Source organism: Herpailurus yagouaroundi, unplaced genomic scaffold (genome assembly GCF_014898765.1).
Source record: "Herpailurus yagouaroundi ecotype Mexico unplaced genomic scaffold, PumYag 163, whole genome shotgun sequence".
In the NCBI taxonomy this organism is placed as follows: Eukaryota; Metazoa; Chordata; class Mammalia; order Carnivora; family Felidae; genus Herpailurus; species Herpailurus yagouaroundi.
In genome coordinates this window covers 26573397-26590088 of record NW_024412404.1, presented here as the reverse complement: position 1 = coordinate 26590088, position 16692 = coordinate 26573397, and the positions used below count along the sequence as shown (strand labels likewise).

At 39.0% G+C, this 16692-nt stretch overlaps 1 protein-coding gene and 1 long non-coding RNA gene across 4 annotated transcripts in view; both read left to right on the top strand.

The window, feature by feature from the left end:
- PTPN20 (protein tyrosine phosphatase non-receptor type 20) overlaps positions 1-16692 on the top strand; it is a 110995-nt gene that overhangs the window by 18331 nt on the left and 75972 nt on the right. For 2 of the 3 annotated variants that reach the window (XM_040485672.1, XM_040485670.1), the window contains exons 2-3: positions 3985-4137; positions 4459-4506. Coding sequence is in view for 1 of the 3 variants with exons in the window: in XM_040485670.1 (XP_040341604.1) it covers positions 4104-4137; positions 4459-4506 (82 nt within the window). In the remaining 2 variants the exon portion in view is untranslated. The remainder of the gene's footprint in view (positions 1-3984; positions 4138-4458; positions 4507-16692) is intronic. The other variant, XM_040485673.1, reaches the window with a different exon arrangement.
- On the top strand, positions 8759-16189 carry LOC121036920 (uncharacterized). Its single transcript, XR_005793532.1, has 3 exons — positions 8759-8938; positions 15662-15667; positions 16159-16189. It is a non-coding gene; the product is annotated as an uncharacterized LOC121036920 (long non-coding RNA).

The window sequence follows — 16692 nt, the reverse complement described above, 5'->3', positions numbered from 1 at the left end:
TGTACACAAATCTTAATCATGTGAATAAAGACAGTTTTATTTTGTCCTTCCCAATTCGAATACCTTTATTTCTTTTTCTTGCCTGATTGTGCCAGCCAGAACTGCCAGCGGCTCTCGTGCACTTCAGCACCTCATCCCTCCCTGCTTTGTACCCCCCAACCCTCACACACGCATACTTCAGAGTGACTAGGAAGCCACTGATCAAAAGTGAAATTTCCTGATGGGAACTTCACTTTCTACATGAATACTGGTTATCTTTATAATTGGAAAAAGCAGTAACACTATTCCTTTAAAACACAACAAAACTAAAAGCAATTCTTAAGTGGCGTAAAACATGCTACATAATACTAGTCCAAGAGGCTTGCCCTGAGAATTTAGTCACCGGAAATACAGAGTTCACAGGAAAGAGCTCTTATACCTGAGGTGGACTTCAGGTAGGGCAGTAGTTACTCAGTACTGGGCATTTGGATTTCTTTCATTCACTTCTTTCTAGGCCAACACAGGTCTCAGAGAAGAATTTTCAAAAGAATTGGAAGTACTCAGCCCTAGAGGTTAGAATTGTCAGGACAAGGTGCTGAGCATGTCATTTCAAACTATATTTTGGCATTTTGCTTCCAACATAAAGTCTGATATGCAGGAATGGCTTTTGCTGGCATCTGCTTTAGTTTTTTTTTTTTTTTTTTTTTTTTTTTTTTTTTTTTTTCAACGTTTATTTATTTTTGGGACAGAGAGACAGAGCATGAACGGGGGAGGAGCAGAGAGAGAGGGAGACACAGAATCGGAAACAGGCTCCAGGCTCTGAGCCATCAGCCCAGAGCCTGATGCGGGGCTCGAACTCACGGACCGCGAGATCATGACCTGGCTGAAGTCGGACGCTTAACCGACTGCGCCACCCAGGCGCCCCAAAGGTTAGTTTTGAGAGCATGTGAGACAGACTGACAATCGCACCTTAACTAAGCATTGGAGAATATGTACAGTATTCATTGGTTCTTCTGTGTCACTCTACCTCTCAAAGAAAAATGTCCTGCATTTGTTTCTTGGGAAACCAAACATGTGAAACATGTGTTTTCTTCCTCTTGTGGTCACATGGGACCACTTTGTGCCATATTGGAACTTTATTTGTCCTCAGTGCTGTATCCCAAAGCAAGTAATAATTTTTTAATGTTTTACCCCCTTCTCAGGGTTAATTCCTTGATTTTCTATAGTGTAGAAAACTTCTTCAGGAGTTGGGAGAGAAACTTTTCATTTAGGGATCTGACCTCTGGGACTTCCCAGAGTTCTTGGCATGCTATGCAGATGCATACACATTTTTCATGGAATTAAATAATTAGTGAACCCATCAAACATTTCTTGAGTGTGTAGAATGTGTTAGTCACTGAAGATACAACAAGTTAAAATTCCTGCCTTCAAGGTGTTTATGGTTCAACTTGGGGAGATGAGTCCAGAAAGTATTATAAAAAACAGAAATTATGGGGGGGAAGCCCTGATGGGGGCTTACTTAGTCAAGCATTGGAGGAGGTGGGTAATATGGTAGCAGCTTTCACTATATTCCCTTAGAAGTTTTCTTTGGCATTATAATAAGTGAAGATTCTGTTTTTTTTTTTTTTTTTAATTTTTTTTCAACGTTTTTTTAAATTTATTTTTGGGACAGAGCATGAACGGGGGAGGGGCAGAGAGAGAGGGAGACACAGAATCGGAAACAGTCTCCAGGCTCCAAGCCATCAGCCCAGAGCCTGACGCGGGGCTCGAACTCATGAACCGCGAGATCGTGACCTGGCTGAAGTCGGACGCTTAACCGACTGCGCCACCCAGGCGCCCCAAGATTCTGTTTTTTATTATGTAATTTACTTTTGTAGACTTTATAGACCCTCTAGGCTTTAATACACACTTGTTGAATTTTATAATCTTATGCTGTTGCTGATTTACTATAGTAGCTGCAACTCACAAACTGAATTAAATGTTAATCAGCTTAATTAAGATATTCTTTTACCTATTTGTCCTGCGATATACTAGATCAAGTGTAAGAGAAGGGAAATACATCCAGTTTGATTTTTATATTTCTATAGGCTGTCTCAAACTCATCGCACTAATAAATGCTAGAAATGGGTATGTGTTTCTGATCAGAGTTGTTTGCTCTGGGAGAAGTACTGGCTTATATGAAAGATTTGATACTGGTCACTGTTGGTATGGATTAATATGAATTTTAGTCTACTTACCTGTGTGCTAGAGAGATCTTGTGTGTGTGGGGGGGTGTGTATTCACATAAAGATGATGAGCTGTTGGAGTGCAGGACCATTTATATGTTTGATTTGGTGGAATGCAGCATATAGCATATTTAAATTATTTAATTTATTTATTTACATTTATTTAGTTTTGAGAGACAGAGAGAGAGACAGAGCATGAGCAGGGGAGGGGCAGAGAGAGAGGGAGACACAGAATCAGAAGCAGGCTCCAGGCTCTGAGCTGTCAGCACAGAGCCTGACATGAGGCTTGAACCCACAAACCATGAGATCATGACCTGAGCTGAAGTCAGACGCTTAACCGACTGAGCCACCCAGGCGCCCCCAGTATATAGCATATTTAAACCCTGATATTTAATTAAGAGTATCTCCCATTACCAAAGAGCATCTTAAAATTGTCTGGCAAAATTTCTAAAAAATATTCATTTTTTTGTCTTTAGTTAAGATTGTATCATTTAAAATATTTTCAGTCATGTATTCAGAAGGCAGAAACTTGGGCATTATTCTCAGTGGTTCTTAGTTACCAGTGAGGTCTTTAACTTCTCAGGTCTGCTTCCAAGGAAGGCTCACCACTGAAGTCCATTATCATAGTACCAGTAATGAGGCCACCGCTATCCTTTTAAAAGAAGAGATTTTTTTTCCTTTCGTCAAAGTAGCATTTAAAAATAAAATTAAAAGTGTGATGCATTAAAATAGGAAGTGAAACCATGATAGAGATTGTATTCAATTTATTGATTAATGAAGAAACCAGGAAGTTGGTGAAAGTAGTTCAGAGAAGGTTTGATGATCCAGATTTTTATAGGCAATTGGAATGAATGTTAGAATAAGAACTCTAGGTTAGATTTAGAAAGCCTGGTTTAAGGTCTGACAGGGCAATAGATGATAATCTCTGATGTTATCTTTCCTACTAGAAGAAAAATCTATAGTTTAACATGTAATTTTATTAAGTCTAGGATTTAAACAATGAGTCGTAGTTAACAATTCTCTACATAATTGATAATCCTTGGAAGGGCCTGTTAAATATCAACGTCAACATTAAAAGGACATGCCACCTACCTTTTTGCCTTATATCCATGTTTTAAATAATCTTTTTTAACATCCTATATCTCAAAATTCTAAAATTTGTATGTTTCAGGGGCACCTGGATGGCTCAGTCGGTTAAGCGTCTGACTTCGGCTCAGGTCATGATCTCATGGTTTGTGGGTTCAAGCCTCATGTCAGGCTCTGTGCTGACAGCTCAGAGCCTGGAGCCTGCTTAGGATTCTGTGTCTCCTTTTCTCTCTGCCCCTCCCTCTGCTCATGCTCTGTCTCTGTTTCTCTCTCTCAGAAGTAAACATTTAAAGAAATTAAAAAAAATAAAATATGTTTCAAAACATTAACTTTTAGATTCAGATTACAGCAATCCCATATCATTTGCAGGTAGTTAATGGAGAAGTTGCCAAACAAGAAGTACTCTAGGTTTTAACCAGAAGGAGTAATGTACCATGATTTTACAGGCCTATTATTTACAGGCAAAGATTAGAAAAGAAAACATGCTTATTCTATCTGAGGATTTTTTATAGATTGAACATGAACTATTTGAAGACGGGCTCTGTAGTCAGTTCTTATCCATTCAATATTGAATCCCCAACACCCACTTTAGCATAAGTGTGGCATTCAAAGAATTAAGTCATCGAGTGACAGTGACTGGGTAAATATCAGTAATAATCTAATAGAAATTTCTTTGCATTGTGTGTTTGACCAGGTGAACAACAATTGTGTGCTGGCCCCAGGATACTAATCAGAACTTCTGCCTGACTCTCAAGGCACAAGGCTCAGTACCTGCAGAAGCCTTTTACCCATCTAATCCAGGCGTGGGACAACATGTCTGCACCTAGGAAGGCCACAGCAGAGTCTGGTAGGTTCTCATGCCTCACACACTTTGGGGGATGTGGAGCAGAAGGAACCAGAGCAGTGCTTCTCAGACTATAAATACATGTGGGAACCACCTGTGAATTTGTTGTTAACCTGCAGATTCTGACTCACTGGGTCTGTGCAGGAGTCCAAGATTCTGCATTTCTAACAAGCTGTCACACTTTGAGTAGCAAGGAACAGATTCTAGTGTTTTATTACACTCTTTCCATAGAACATTTTTCCAATTATGTAAATAATATGTTACCTATATAACATGTAATATATAATTATATATAATAATAAATGTAATATGTATTTATTGCAGAGAATTTGGAAAGTACAAACAAGCACAGAAACACAAGGAAGGCTTTTGGTATGTAATAACTAACACGGTGTTTAGATGAGATGCCACTGTGTCCCAGGTGATCCATATTGTCATTGTCTTGTCTCAAACATTAGCAGCTTGCCATCATTTTTCAACATTTCTTTTATACCTGTCCTCATTCTTTCCATGTTGGGCTCAGCTGCCGGTCCCTCTCCTAGACTGCCCTCCTTGTCATCAGTGTTACTCCCTGGCCTAGAGGGCTGAGCCAGAGCTCTACATAGGGCTGTCCTTGCTGGGCTGCTTCTCTGCTGTTTCACCTCTGACTCCAGAAGTCCTTCTGGTCCTGTCTACATTCTGAAAGACGTGGAGACAGCTTTTTTTTCTCATTGTGGTATTACTTTTCCAAGCATATATGTTGTTTCCAGTTTCCTTCTGTCCATCATAGACATTCCTATTGACAACATGTTAACATTTACAGGTTTATTCTTTGGTTGAATTCCTCCTTTAGGATAAATTCCCAGGATTGGGCTCCTTGAGCTAACAGGTCTGAAATTTTGTATTGCCTTTTTTTTTTTTAAGTTTATTTATTTATTTTGAGAGAGACAGCACAAGTTGGGGAGGGGCAGAGAGCAAGTGTGAGAGAGAATCCCAAGCTGTGAGATCATGACATGAGCCAAAATCAAGTCAGACGCTCAGCTGACTGAGCCACCCAGGCACCCCAAGAATTTTGTACTGCTTTTACTATCTATTGCCAAATTATTTTCCAGAAAAAGTTAATCATATTACCAGGATTATACCAGTTCTACTGTAACCTCACCATATTTGGTGTTATCACAGCAAGAAGAAAGGTAATTTATGAAATGATATCTTGAGTTTCCTTTTCTCTTCCATTTCTATGATTACTGTTCAGGATTATCTATTTCATTTTGTGTAACTTGATTTTTTTTTTTTTTAATGTGTGTTCTGCGTTTTCCTTTTTGAGATAGCTATGCACTCACCAACAGTTCTATCAATTATCTTCTGACCTTCTACTAAAGAATATGATCAAATTTGGGGCGCCTGGGTGGCTCTGTCGATTGAGTGTCTGACTTCGTTCAGGTCATGGTCTCACGATTCTTGGGTTCAAGCCCCGCGTTGGGCTCTGTGCTGACAGCTTGGAGCCTGGAGCCTGCTTCTGATTCTGTGTCTCCCTCTCTTTCTGTCCCCCCTCCCCCCCCCAATTACTCTCTGTCTCTCAAAGGTGAATAAATGTTTAAAAAAAAAATAAAAAAAAACCATAAGAATATGATCAACATATACATTTTACTGAGGTCTTTTAAAATACAATTTTGAATCAGTTTCTTTCCTATTTTATGTTCTAAACACTCCATTCCTTTATTTTAGGTTTTTTGAAAAGGACAAAAACAGCACACAAAAAGATAGCTGAGGCACCCATTTACTCAAGACCTTTGTAATTACTATGCACGTGACCAAACTGGGTGGGTTTTCCTGAAAGAAATTACAATGAAAGTAGCAATTGTCATATTTTATTGGCAGAACTTTTTAGATTCTAAATATATATGGTAACTTACAGCTTTGTTCTTTATTGCCACCTACTGAATGCAATATTCTTTTCTCGAGGAAAGAGTGTGCTTGCAAAATTGAAAAGTTAAACATGTAGATGGATTGAAAGTCCACAGTAAGTGGCGCCTGGGTGACTCAGTCAGTTGAGCATCTGACTATTGGTTTTGGCCCAGGTCATGATCTCATGGTTTCTGAATTTGAGCCCTGTGCGGAGCCTGCTTGGGGTTCTCTCTCTGCCTCTCTCTCTCTGCCTCTCCTGCTGTCTCTCTTTTTCTATCTCTCTCTCAAAGTAAATGAATAAACTTAAAAAAATTAGAAAAATAAAGTCCACAGTAAAAGAGAGCAAGAACCAAGTTACTTTATTTTTTAAAATTTATTTCTTTATTTACATTTTAGTTAGTTAATATACAGTGCAATATTGGTTTCAAAGTAGAATTCAGTGATTCGTCACTTACATGGAACACCTAGTGCTCCTCACAACAAGTGCCCTCCTTAATACCCATCACCCATCTAGCCCATCTCCCACTCACCTCCCTCCGTCAACTCTCAGTTTATTTTCTATCATTAAGAGTCTCTTGTGGTGGTTTGTTTTCCTCTCTTCTCTCCCCTCCCTCTTCCCATATGTATATTCATCTAATTTGTTTCTTAAATTCCCCATATGAGTGAAATCATATAATGACTTTCTCTAATTGACTTATTTTGCTTAGCATAATATATTCTAGCTCCATCCATGTCCTTGCAAATGGCAAGATTTCATTCTTTCTGATGGCTGGGTAATATTCCATTGTTTGTATATACCACATCTTCTTTATCCGTTCATCAGTCGATGGACACTTGGGCCCTCTCCATAGTTTGGCTGTTGTTGATAATGCTGCTGTAAACGTTGGGATGCACCTGCCCCTTTGAATATGTATTTTGGATCCTTTGGGTAAATACCTAATAGTGCAATTGCTGGATTGTAGGGTAGTTCTATTTTTAGTCTTTTTAAGAAACTCCATACTCTTTGCCAGAGTGGCTGCACCGGTTTGCATTCCTACCAGCAGTGCAAGAGGGTTCCCCTTTCTCCGCATCCTTGCCGATACCTGTTGTTTCTTGGGTTGTCAATTTTAGCCATTCTGACGGGTGTGAGGTGGTATCTCATTGCAGTTTTGATTTGTGTTTCCCTAATAACGATGTTGAACATCAACAATGTTGATGTTGAACATCGTTTCATGTGTCTGTTAGCCATCTGGATGTCTGTTTTGGAAGAGTGTTCATGTCTTCATTTCTTAACTGGGTTGTTTGTTTTTTGGGTTTTGAGTTTGGTAAGTTCTTTATAGATTGGATATTAACCCTTTATTAGATATGTTGTTTGCAAATATCTTCTCCCATTCCAGAGGCTGCCTTTTAGTTTTATTGACTGTTTCCTTCACTGTGCAGAAGCTTTTTATCTTGATGAAGTCACAGTATTTCATTTTTGCTTTTTCCCTCTTGCCTCTAGAGACATGTCTAGTAGAAAGTTGCTATGGCAAAGTCAAAGAGGTTGCTGCCTGTGTTCTCTCAGATTTTGATGGTTTCCTGTCTCATGGTTAGGTCTTCCATCCAATTTGAATTTATTTTTGTATATGGTGTAAATAAGTGGTCTGTTTTTCATTTTTCTGCATGTTGCTGCCCAGTTTTTCCAACACCATTTGTTGAAGAGACAGTCTTCCATTGGATATTCTTTCCTGCTTTGTTGAAGATTAGTTGGCCATATAGTTGTGGGTCCATTTTTGGGTTTCCTATTCTGTTCCATTGATCTATGTGTCTGTTTTTGATGACTACAGCTTGTAATACAGCTTGGAGTGTGAAATCATGAGGCCTCCAGCTTTGCTTTTCTTTTTCAGGATTGCCTTGGCTATTAGGGGTCTTTTGTGGTTCCATACTAATTTTAGAATTATTTTATCTAGCTCTTATGAAGAATGCTGGTGGTATTTTGATAGGGATTTCATTAAATATGTAGATTACTTTGGGTAGTAGAGACATTTTAACAATGTTTGTTCTTCTAATCCGTGAGCATGGAATGCTTTTCCATTTCTGTATGTCCTCTTCAATTCTTTCATAAATGTTCTATTGTTTTCAGAGTACAGATCTTTTACCTTGTTAGTTAGGTTTATTCGTAAGTATCTTATTGTTTTTGGTGCAGTTGTAAATGGGACTGATTCCTTGATTTCTTTTTCTGCTGCTTTGTTATTGGTGTATAGAAATGCAACAGATTTCTGCATGTTGATTTTATATCCTACGACTTTGCTGAATTCATGTATCAGTTCTAGCAATTTTTCTGTGGATTCTTTTGAGTTTTCTACATAGAGTATCATGTTATCTGCAAATACTGAAAGTTTGACTTCTTCCTTGCCAATTTGTATGCCCTTTATTTCTTTTTGTTGTCTGACTACTGAGGCCAAGACTTCCAGTATTGGTATTAGTTGTGGGTCTTTTATATACGGCCTTTATGATGTTGAGGCATGTTCCATCTATCCCTACTTTGTTGAGGGTTTTTATCAAGAATGGATGCTGTATTTTGTCAAATGCTTTTTCTGCGTCAATTGACAGGATCATATGGTTCTCATCCTTTCTTTTGTTAATGTAGTGTATCACATTGATTGATTTACAAATATTGAACCAACCCTGCAGCCCAGGAATAAACCCCACTTGACCACGGCAAATAATTCTTTTAATGTACTATTGAAATCAATTTGCTAGTATCATGTTGAGAATTTTTGCATCCAGGTTCATCAGGGATACTAGCCTTTAATTCTCCTTTTTAGTGGGGTCTTTGTCTGGTTTTGGAATCAAAGTAATGCTGGCTTCGTAGGAGGAGTTTGGAAGCTTTTGTTCCATTTCTATTCTTTTGGGACAGTTTGAGAAGAATAGGTATTAACTCTTCTTTAAATGTCTGGTAGAATTCTTCTGGGAAACCATCTGGTCCAGGACTCTTGTTTGCTGGGAGATTTTTTTTTAAGTTTATTTATTTTGAGAAAGAGAGTATGAGTAGGGCAGAGAGAGAGGGAGAGAGAGAATCCTGAAAGAATCCTAAGTAGGCTCCACGCTGTCAGCACAGAGCCCAGCATGGGGCCTGAACCCATGAACCATAAAATCATGAACTGAGCCGAAACCAAGAGTCGGACATTTAACCAACTCAACACCCAGGTGCCCCTTGTTGGGAGATTTTTAATTACTGATTCAAGTTCTTTGCTGGTTATTGATCTGTTCAAATTTTCTATTTTTTCCTTTTTTAGTTTTGGTAGTGTGTGAGTTTCTAGGAATTTGTCCATTTCGTCCAGATTGTCCAGTTTGTTGGAATATAATTTTAGTAGTATTCCCTTATTATTGTTTGTATTTCTGTGGTGTCAGCTGTGATAAAAAATGTGATTTTTATCTATTTGGGTCCTTTCTGTTTTCTTTTTGATGAGTCTGGTTAGGGGTTTATCAATTTTGTTTATTCTTTCAGAGACCCAGCTCTTAGTTTTGTTGATCTGTTCTACTGCTTTTTTTGTTTCTACATTATCTATTTCTGCTCTAATCTTTATTATTTCTCTTCTTCTGCTGGCTTTCAGCTTTATTTGCTGTTTTTTTCCGAGCTTCTTTAGGTGTAAGGTAGGTAGTGTGTTTGGGATCTTTCTTGCTTCTTGAGAGAAGTCCAAATTGTAGTATCCTTTCTTTTTAGGACTGCCTTTGCTCCATCCCAAAGGGTTTGGACTGCTGTGTTTTCATTTTCATTTGCTTCCATGAATTTTTTTTCTTTAATTTCCTGGTTAACCCATTCATTCGTTAGTAGGATCTTCTTTAACTCTCATGTATTTGAGGGCTTTCCAAATTTTTTCTTGTGGTTGGCTTCAACTTTCATAGTGTTGTGATATGAAAATATGCATGGTATGATTGATGCTGACGACTGTTGATGACTGATTTGTGACCACGTATGTGATCTGTTCTGGAGAATGTTCCATGTACATGAGAAGAATATGTATTCTGCTACTTTAGGATGAAATGTTCTGAATATATATATCTATTAAGTCCAGTGTGTCATTCAAAGCCATTACTTCCTTGTTGATTTTCGGCTTACATGGTCTGCCCATTGTTGTAAGTGGGGTGTTAAAGTCCCCTACTATTATTGTATTATTATCAATGAGTTTCTTTATGTTTGTTATTAATTGATTTATATATTTGGGTACCTCCAAGTCAGGGGCATAAATATTTACAATTGTTAGCTCTTCTTGATGAATGGATTCCTTAATTATGATATAATGCCCTTCTTCATTTCTTGTTACAGTCTTTGTTTTAAAATCTAGTTTGTTTGATACAAGTGTGGCTCCTCTGGCTTTCTTTTGACATCCATTAGCATGATAAATGGTTGTCCGTCTCCTCACTTTCCATCTGCAGGTGTCTTTAGGTCTACAGGGAGTCTCCTGTAGGCAGCATATAGATGAATCTTGTTTTTTTTTTTTTTTTATCCATTCTGATACCCTGTGTCTTTTGATTGAAGCATTTAGTCTGTTTACATTCAGAATGATTATTGAAAGATAAATTTAGTGCCATTTGTTACCTGTAGAGATGATGTTTCTAGTGATGTTCTCTGGTCCTTTCTAGTCTTTGTTGCTTTAGTCTTTTTTTTTCTCCACCGAAAGGGTCTGCCTTAAAATTTCTTGCGTGGCTGGATTAGTGTTCATGAACTCCTTTAGTTTTTGTTTGTTGGGAAACTCAATCTCTTCTTCTATTCTGAATGACAGCCTTTCTGGATAAAGAATTCTTGGCTGCATAATTTTCCCATTCAACACGTTGAATATATCCTGCCACTCCTTTCTGGCCTGCCAAATTTCACTGGACAGGTCTGCTGCTTACTTTGTGTGCCTACTCTTGTAGGTTAAGGACCTTTTGCCCCTAGATGCTTTCAGAATTCTCTTTATATTTGTATTTTGCAAGTTTCACTATGATATGTCATGGTGTTGACCTGTTTCTGTTGATTTTGAAAGGAGCTCTCTGTGCCTCTTGGACTTGAATACTTGTTTCCTTCCCCAGATTTCCTTTCAGCTAAAATTTGTTCCAATAAACCTTATGCTCCTTTTCCCCACTCTTCTTCTGGGAATCCTGTGATACAGATGTTGTTCCATTTTATGGAATCACTAAATTCCCTAAGTCTCCTCTTGTGATCTAATAGTTTTTTTTCCCTCTTCTTTTCAGCCTCATTGTTTTCCATAATTTTATCTTCTATATCACCTATTCTCTCCTCTGCTTCTTTAATCCTCATTTTGACTATATCCAGTCAATTTTGCATCTGTTATCGCATTTTTTATTTGAGCCTGACTAGTTTTTATGTCTTTGATCTCTGAAGCAAGGGTTTCTCTGTTGTCTTCTATGCTTTTTTCAAGCCCAGCTGGTAGTCATATGACTGTTCTGAATTCATCTTCAGATATTTTGCTTCTATCTTTTTTAAATTTTCTTAATGTTTATTTATTTTTGAGACAGAGAGAGTGAGTGAGAGAGAGAGTGGGGGAGGGGCAGAGAGAGAGGGAGATACAGAATCTGAATCAGGCTCTAGGCTCCAAGCTGTCAGCACAGAGCCTGACATGGGGCTCGAACTCATGAACCGTGAGATCATGATCTGAGCAGAAATTGGAAGCTTAACTGACTGAGCCACCCAGGTACCCCATATCTGTTTTTTTTTTGAAAAAAAAACCCCTTCTTTTAATGTTTATTTATTTTTCAGAGAGAGAGAGAGAGAGAGAGAGAGAGAGAGAGAATGAGCATGAGAATGAGCAGGGGAGGGGCAGAGAGAGAGAGAGGGAGACACAGAATCCAGAGCAGGCTTCAGGCTCTGAGCTGTCTGCACAGAGCCTGATTCAGGGCTCGAACCCACAAACCGTGAGATCATGACCTGACCTGAAGTCGGATGCTTAGCCAACTGAGCCACCCAGGGGCCCCTTACTTATTATATCTGTTTTGAGCAAGTCTCTGGATGTGATTTCTTCTTGACCTTTCTTTTGGGGGGGAATTCTTCCATCTTGTCATTTTGGCTATGTTTCTGTCTTGTGTGTGTTTTGAAAGCTTGTTATATTTCTTGCACCTGAGAGTACTGCTATATTTAAAAGGCATCTCACACTGTCCAGAGCCTGACGCTTCAGGAAGTGTTTCTGGTATGTGCTGTGTGTATTCTGCTGTTGCATTTTGGCTGCCCTTTCCCACTGGTCAATCAGAGCTCCTTCTTGCTTGTCATGTGGTGTTTGGACCTTTAACTAGGTGTGCTTTGATTTGTTTGTTAAAATAAGCCTTGCACCTGCCATGCTGTCTCCCTCCAACTGTGGAGATCCTTCTGCCAGGCCACAGATCGATTTCCTAAGTGTTCCGCATGATCTGACCTCAACACAGCTGTGTTTGGTGGATGTGGAAAGCCCAGGGTCCCCCTACTTCTCTGTCAACTTAACTCGTCCACCCTAAGAACTGAATTACTTTAAATGAATTAAAATCTGTAGTCACATACACAGTCCCCAAATCACCTTTAAAAGCATTTATAGTGTTTATGGAATTCCAGCTGAATTTATATTCTCTTTTCTGGGCTCCCTTAAGCCTTTATTGATATTCTTATTTGAGTGCTTGTTTTATTGTCTCATGTTATAGTTACTTTTATACTTCCTTATTGAAGTACAGACTTCTTGAGGATAAAGGTTGAGTCTTTTTCCTCTTTGCTTAAGCACGCTCAGTGCTTTGTATATTGTAAATATATAATGTTTAATAAATGTTGAGTTGAACATGATTTCAGAGCTGCTCTTAGTGGTGGGAGAAATCAAAGAACAAAAGAGGTACCCCTGATCTGTGGTTTCTGCAATATATTGTCCTTAAAGAAATGACAGATTAGCAGTTTTGATTTATGCCAAATTTTTGATGAACTAAACAGATAGCTTATGACACATTAAGTGAATGAAATGATCTTTAAGAACTGAGCTTCACTAAGAACAAGAGGGATTAAACCAATCTCCATCTAGAGTAATCTAGAGCAGCCCTGGATCAAGACAAAGCTTTCTTCATCCTGATAGTGTAATTGTTCTCCTTCCTGGCTACCCTAAGATTAGGATGACCCAAACCTCCAAACCCCAGGAAATTATTTATTTGGAGAATTTCATGGCCCTGAAGCTTCCCTGGAATCCCTTTGCAAAGTGAAATAGGTGCTTGAACTTAGCAATGTTTTCTGAAGTCAGGAGTCATCCTTTTAGGATTCCAAAAGTGGTAGAACACACAGGAGATTCATTTACTAGTTTAACTAGTTTACTAACCATTTATATATCCCATTGGCAAAGTCTATGTGAAGATCATCAGCCTTCTTCATGTTTTAGGTGCCTTAAAACTTAACCACAATGACCTGAAATTTCTGGTGATTTTGATGCATCAGGTCCAGTATTCTGAATTATTCAGAACTGTGTAGGCCCTGAGCTAGCTACCTAGCCCAGAGTTTATGCTACTCTCTGTTAGTTCCTGAGGATCCTGGAAGAGAGCATCATTTTCATTATGGTAAATGTCCAGGCCACACTAGACCAGTAGGTTCTTTGCGCTAGTTCACTTTTAGTTTTTATAGTCAACCCCACTTTTTCTTGAGATACTTCTTTATCACCTTCCCACCCATGTGTCTGAGAAAGGGCAACATTTGTACCTTGTACTTTTTAAGGTTCTCTAAGTTCATGTCCCCTTATCAATAAGCCAGATGGGGTATTTAGAGGAGTCACTGGGAAGTACGTTTGGTACTGTGCCTCATATGAGTATAATGACAGGCTGCATAGCTCCTAAATAAATGCTGAATTAACGTACAGCAGGTCATGAGATCAGTCCACACATCTTTCCTAATAATTATGTCCTTCCCTCTTCCTTCTCCTCTCTCTAGAATCATCCTGACTCTGGCCATTGGTCAAGGGGTCTCCATCCACAAGAAAGATTTATAGGATACCACACCAGGGGCTGCTACTAGCCTAGCTACTAGGCTACTAGGCCTCGGCTGCTAGCAGCCTCGGCTGCTACTAGGCCTCGGCGAGCCTTGCTCACCATTGGAAAAATCCCACAGGCTTACCCAACTCCTGTGAAATCTCTACCACCTGACCCTTCAAGAAACCACATTCTGGATTTTTCCTAAATCACTGAAGTAATAAAGGTTGCCATCTTTCTACTACCATTAATTAATTCATTCACATTCTCCCTGGTTTTTAACTTCCTGACCATTCCGATATGCCAGTGTATAATGCCATGCACCCAGACTTTCAGGACATGCTCTACAAATAGCCTTATTCAAGGCCTGCTCCAGTGCCTGAGCCGAGGAAAAAGGTTGGACATCAGAGTAATTCATAGGAGCTTGAGGCTCAGACTTTTTTAGGGACAGGATCTCAGACTGAGCAAAAAAGGGACACCTTGCCTTATCCCAAGGCTAGGGAATCTAGGAATGAGTAGGGTGGGACAAGAGGGTGTTCTCTCCAGCCTGGTGCTTTTAAACTTTCATATCTGCCCATAAACAACACATGAGCACACATAAAAATGGGTCTCTTATGTGTGTTCATTTTTCATGGACCTCTTTAATTTATGGCCTTGTGCCTTGTATGACTTTCCATTTCATATTTCATTCCTTGCACAGATGCCTAGCGCCTCTTCTCCAGTTTTGACCTGTTCCTTTCCTTCTTTGATTTTTATTTGCACTCTTCTTCTGGCCAAGGGATTTTCCTGGTTTTGGGAAAATACCATTTTAATCTACTAATCTAGAACCCATGATAGAAGTCCACACCCTAACAGAAAAGCTTTCCATGTTGCCCAACACCTTGCATTTGTCCAGACCTGGTAAAAGTACTCTTATTGCTAGAGAAACATGTGATAAGATGGACCACACAATGACAGTTGGTAACAAAATTCATCGTTCCACAAACATTTTTCTAGTGCATGTTTTGGCCTGGCCAGACATGGAAGGGAAGGGAAGTAGAGAAAGCATGGTCTCTCCCAAGAAGATTACAATATATTGTGGACATTTGTATGCAGGTAGATTGTAATATAAATGTTTATCTTGTAATAGTCCTATGGGGAAAGTGCTATAGTAATCTCAGCGGATTTGGAAAAGGAACTAAACAAGGTAAAATATAGTAAGAATAAAATTAAAGTTTTTTGTTTGTTATGTTAAAAATTCAGCTCTGAACATGACCAAGGTAAACTGTTTAAAATGTATTTAGGAGACAAGAACCTGAGCAATCCTTGCACTAAAACACGGCAGACTAAGTACAGGCTTTAGTGTATGCTCCCTCTAGAAATCCTACTAAAGAGGTAGTGAGGGAATGGAAAGATGTAAACCCATACAGACATCTTGACAGGAGAGGAGACACTGGAAGGTGAAAGAGTCTAACCATTTTGGAAGATGGAAAGCAGATGGGTGATGACTTTAGCAGAGAAGAGGAGAAGAAACCCACTGCCAGAAAGGGATGAGGTAGGAGAAGCTGCCAATAAGAAATAGCTAGATTTTTGCATTAGAACTAAGAAGTATTCAGGAGTTGAAGGTACTGAGTGAAACAGGAAAATGATTGAAAGCCTGTAATATTAGAATTTTCTAGACACAAGACAGTTGTTCTTTTCTTACCTTGGCTAAGGACAGGAGGCTTGCTCTGTAGAGGTGGAGGTGGAGGAGTTGTTTGGTTTGGAGGTTGGCTGGACTGGGAGGGGAGAGGGCTGTTAGACTGAAAATGGAGCGGTAGTAGAAAGTTTGTGCTTAGCACAAGGTTAAGCCTCTCCCTCCCTCCTTCCCATCAACCGTCCATTTTCTTCCACTCAGCTCTTAACAATGCTGGTAGCCAGGTTTATACACCATCGGCAGGAAATCAGAGGATTTATCTCTGGGGAAATTGGCTTTTCTGAGGAAACATCTACAGACTTTGGGAAGTTCTCAATTAAAGGACAATGTATGTGTGTCTCCCTCTGTCTTTGAATTTTCATATAACAAGGACTACTTACTACTAGTCAAAGACACACACACACACACACACACACACACACACCCCTTCTTAATATCTTAGTGTTATGCATGAATGAATGGCCAAAGGTCACCAGATAGATATCTAAGGAAAACCTTTGAGTAAAATAAACAAATGGGAAAAGAATGAGTTCAGACAGGAGCACCTGGGTGGCTCAGTCGGTTAAGTGTCTGACTTCGGCTCAGGTTATGATTTCACAGTTCATGGGTTCGAGCCCTGTGTTGGGCTCTGTGCTGACAGTTCAGAGCCTAGAGCCTGCTTTGGATTCTGTGTCTCCCTCTCTCTCTGCCCCTCCCCTGTTCATGCTTTGTCTGTCTGTCTGTCTCTCTCTCAAAAAAAATGTTAAAAAGAATGAATTCAGAGACAATGCAGGTAGAAAACAAGTAAGTAAATACTGTAATTAATATGCTTAGAGAACTGAGACAATACTGCACCAAGAAACGTGAACAGGATTGTCAAAACAAGGACCAATCAATCAATAAAAAGAGCTGTTAGAAATTTAGCAACTGCTAACAGAAATATCAGAATTGAATATAAAGTTAGATATATCTTTCAGAAAATAGGATAAAGAGATAAAAAATAGAGCAAAGATAAGATTAGAAGACGAATTCAAGATAGTCTGCATGTAACTAATAGGAATTCAGGAAAAAAAAAAGCAACTGAGGAGCTACTT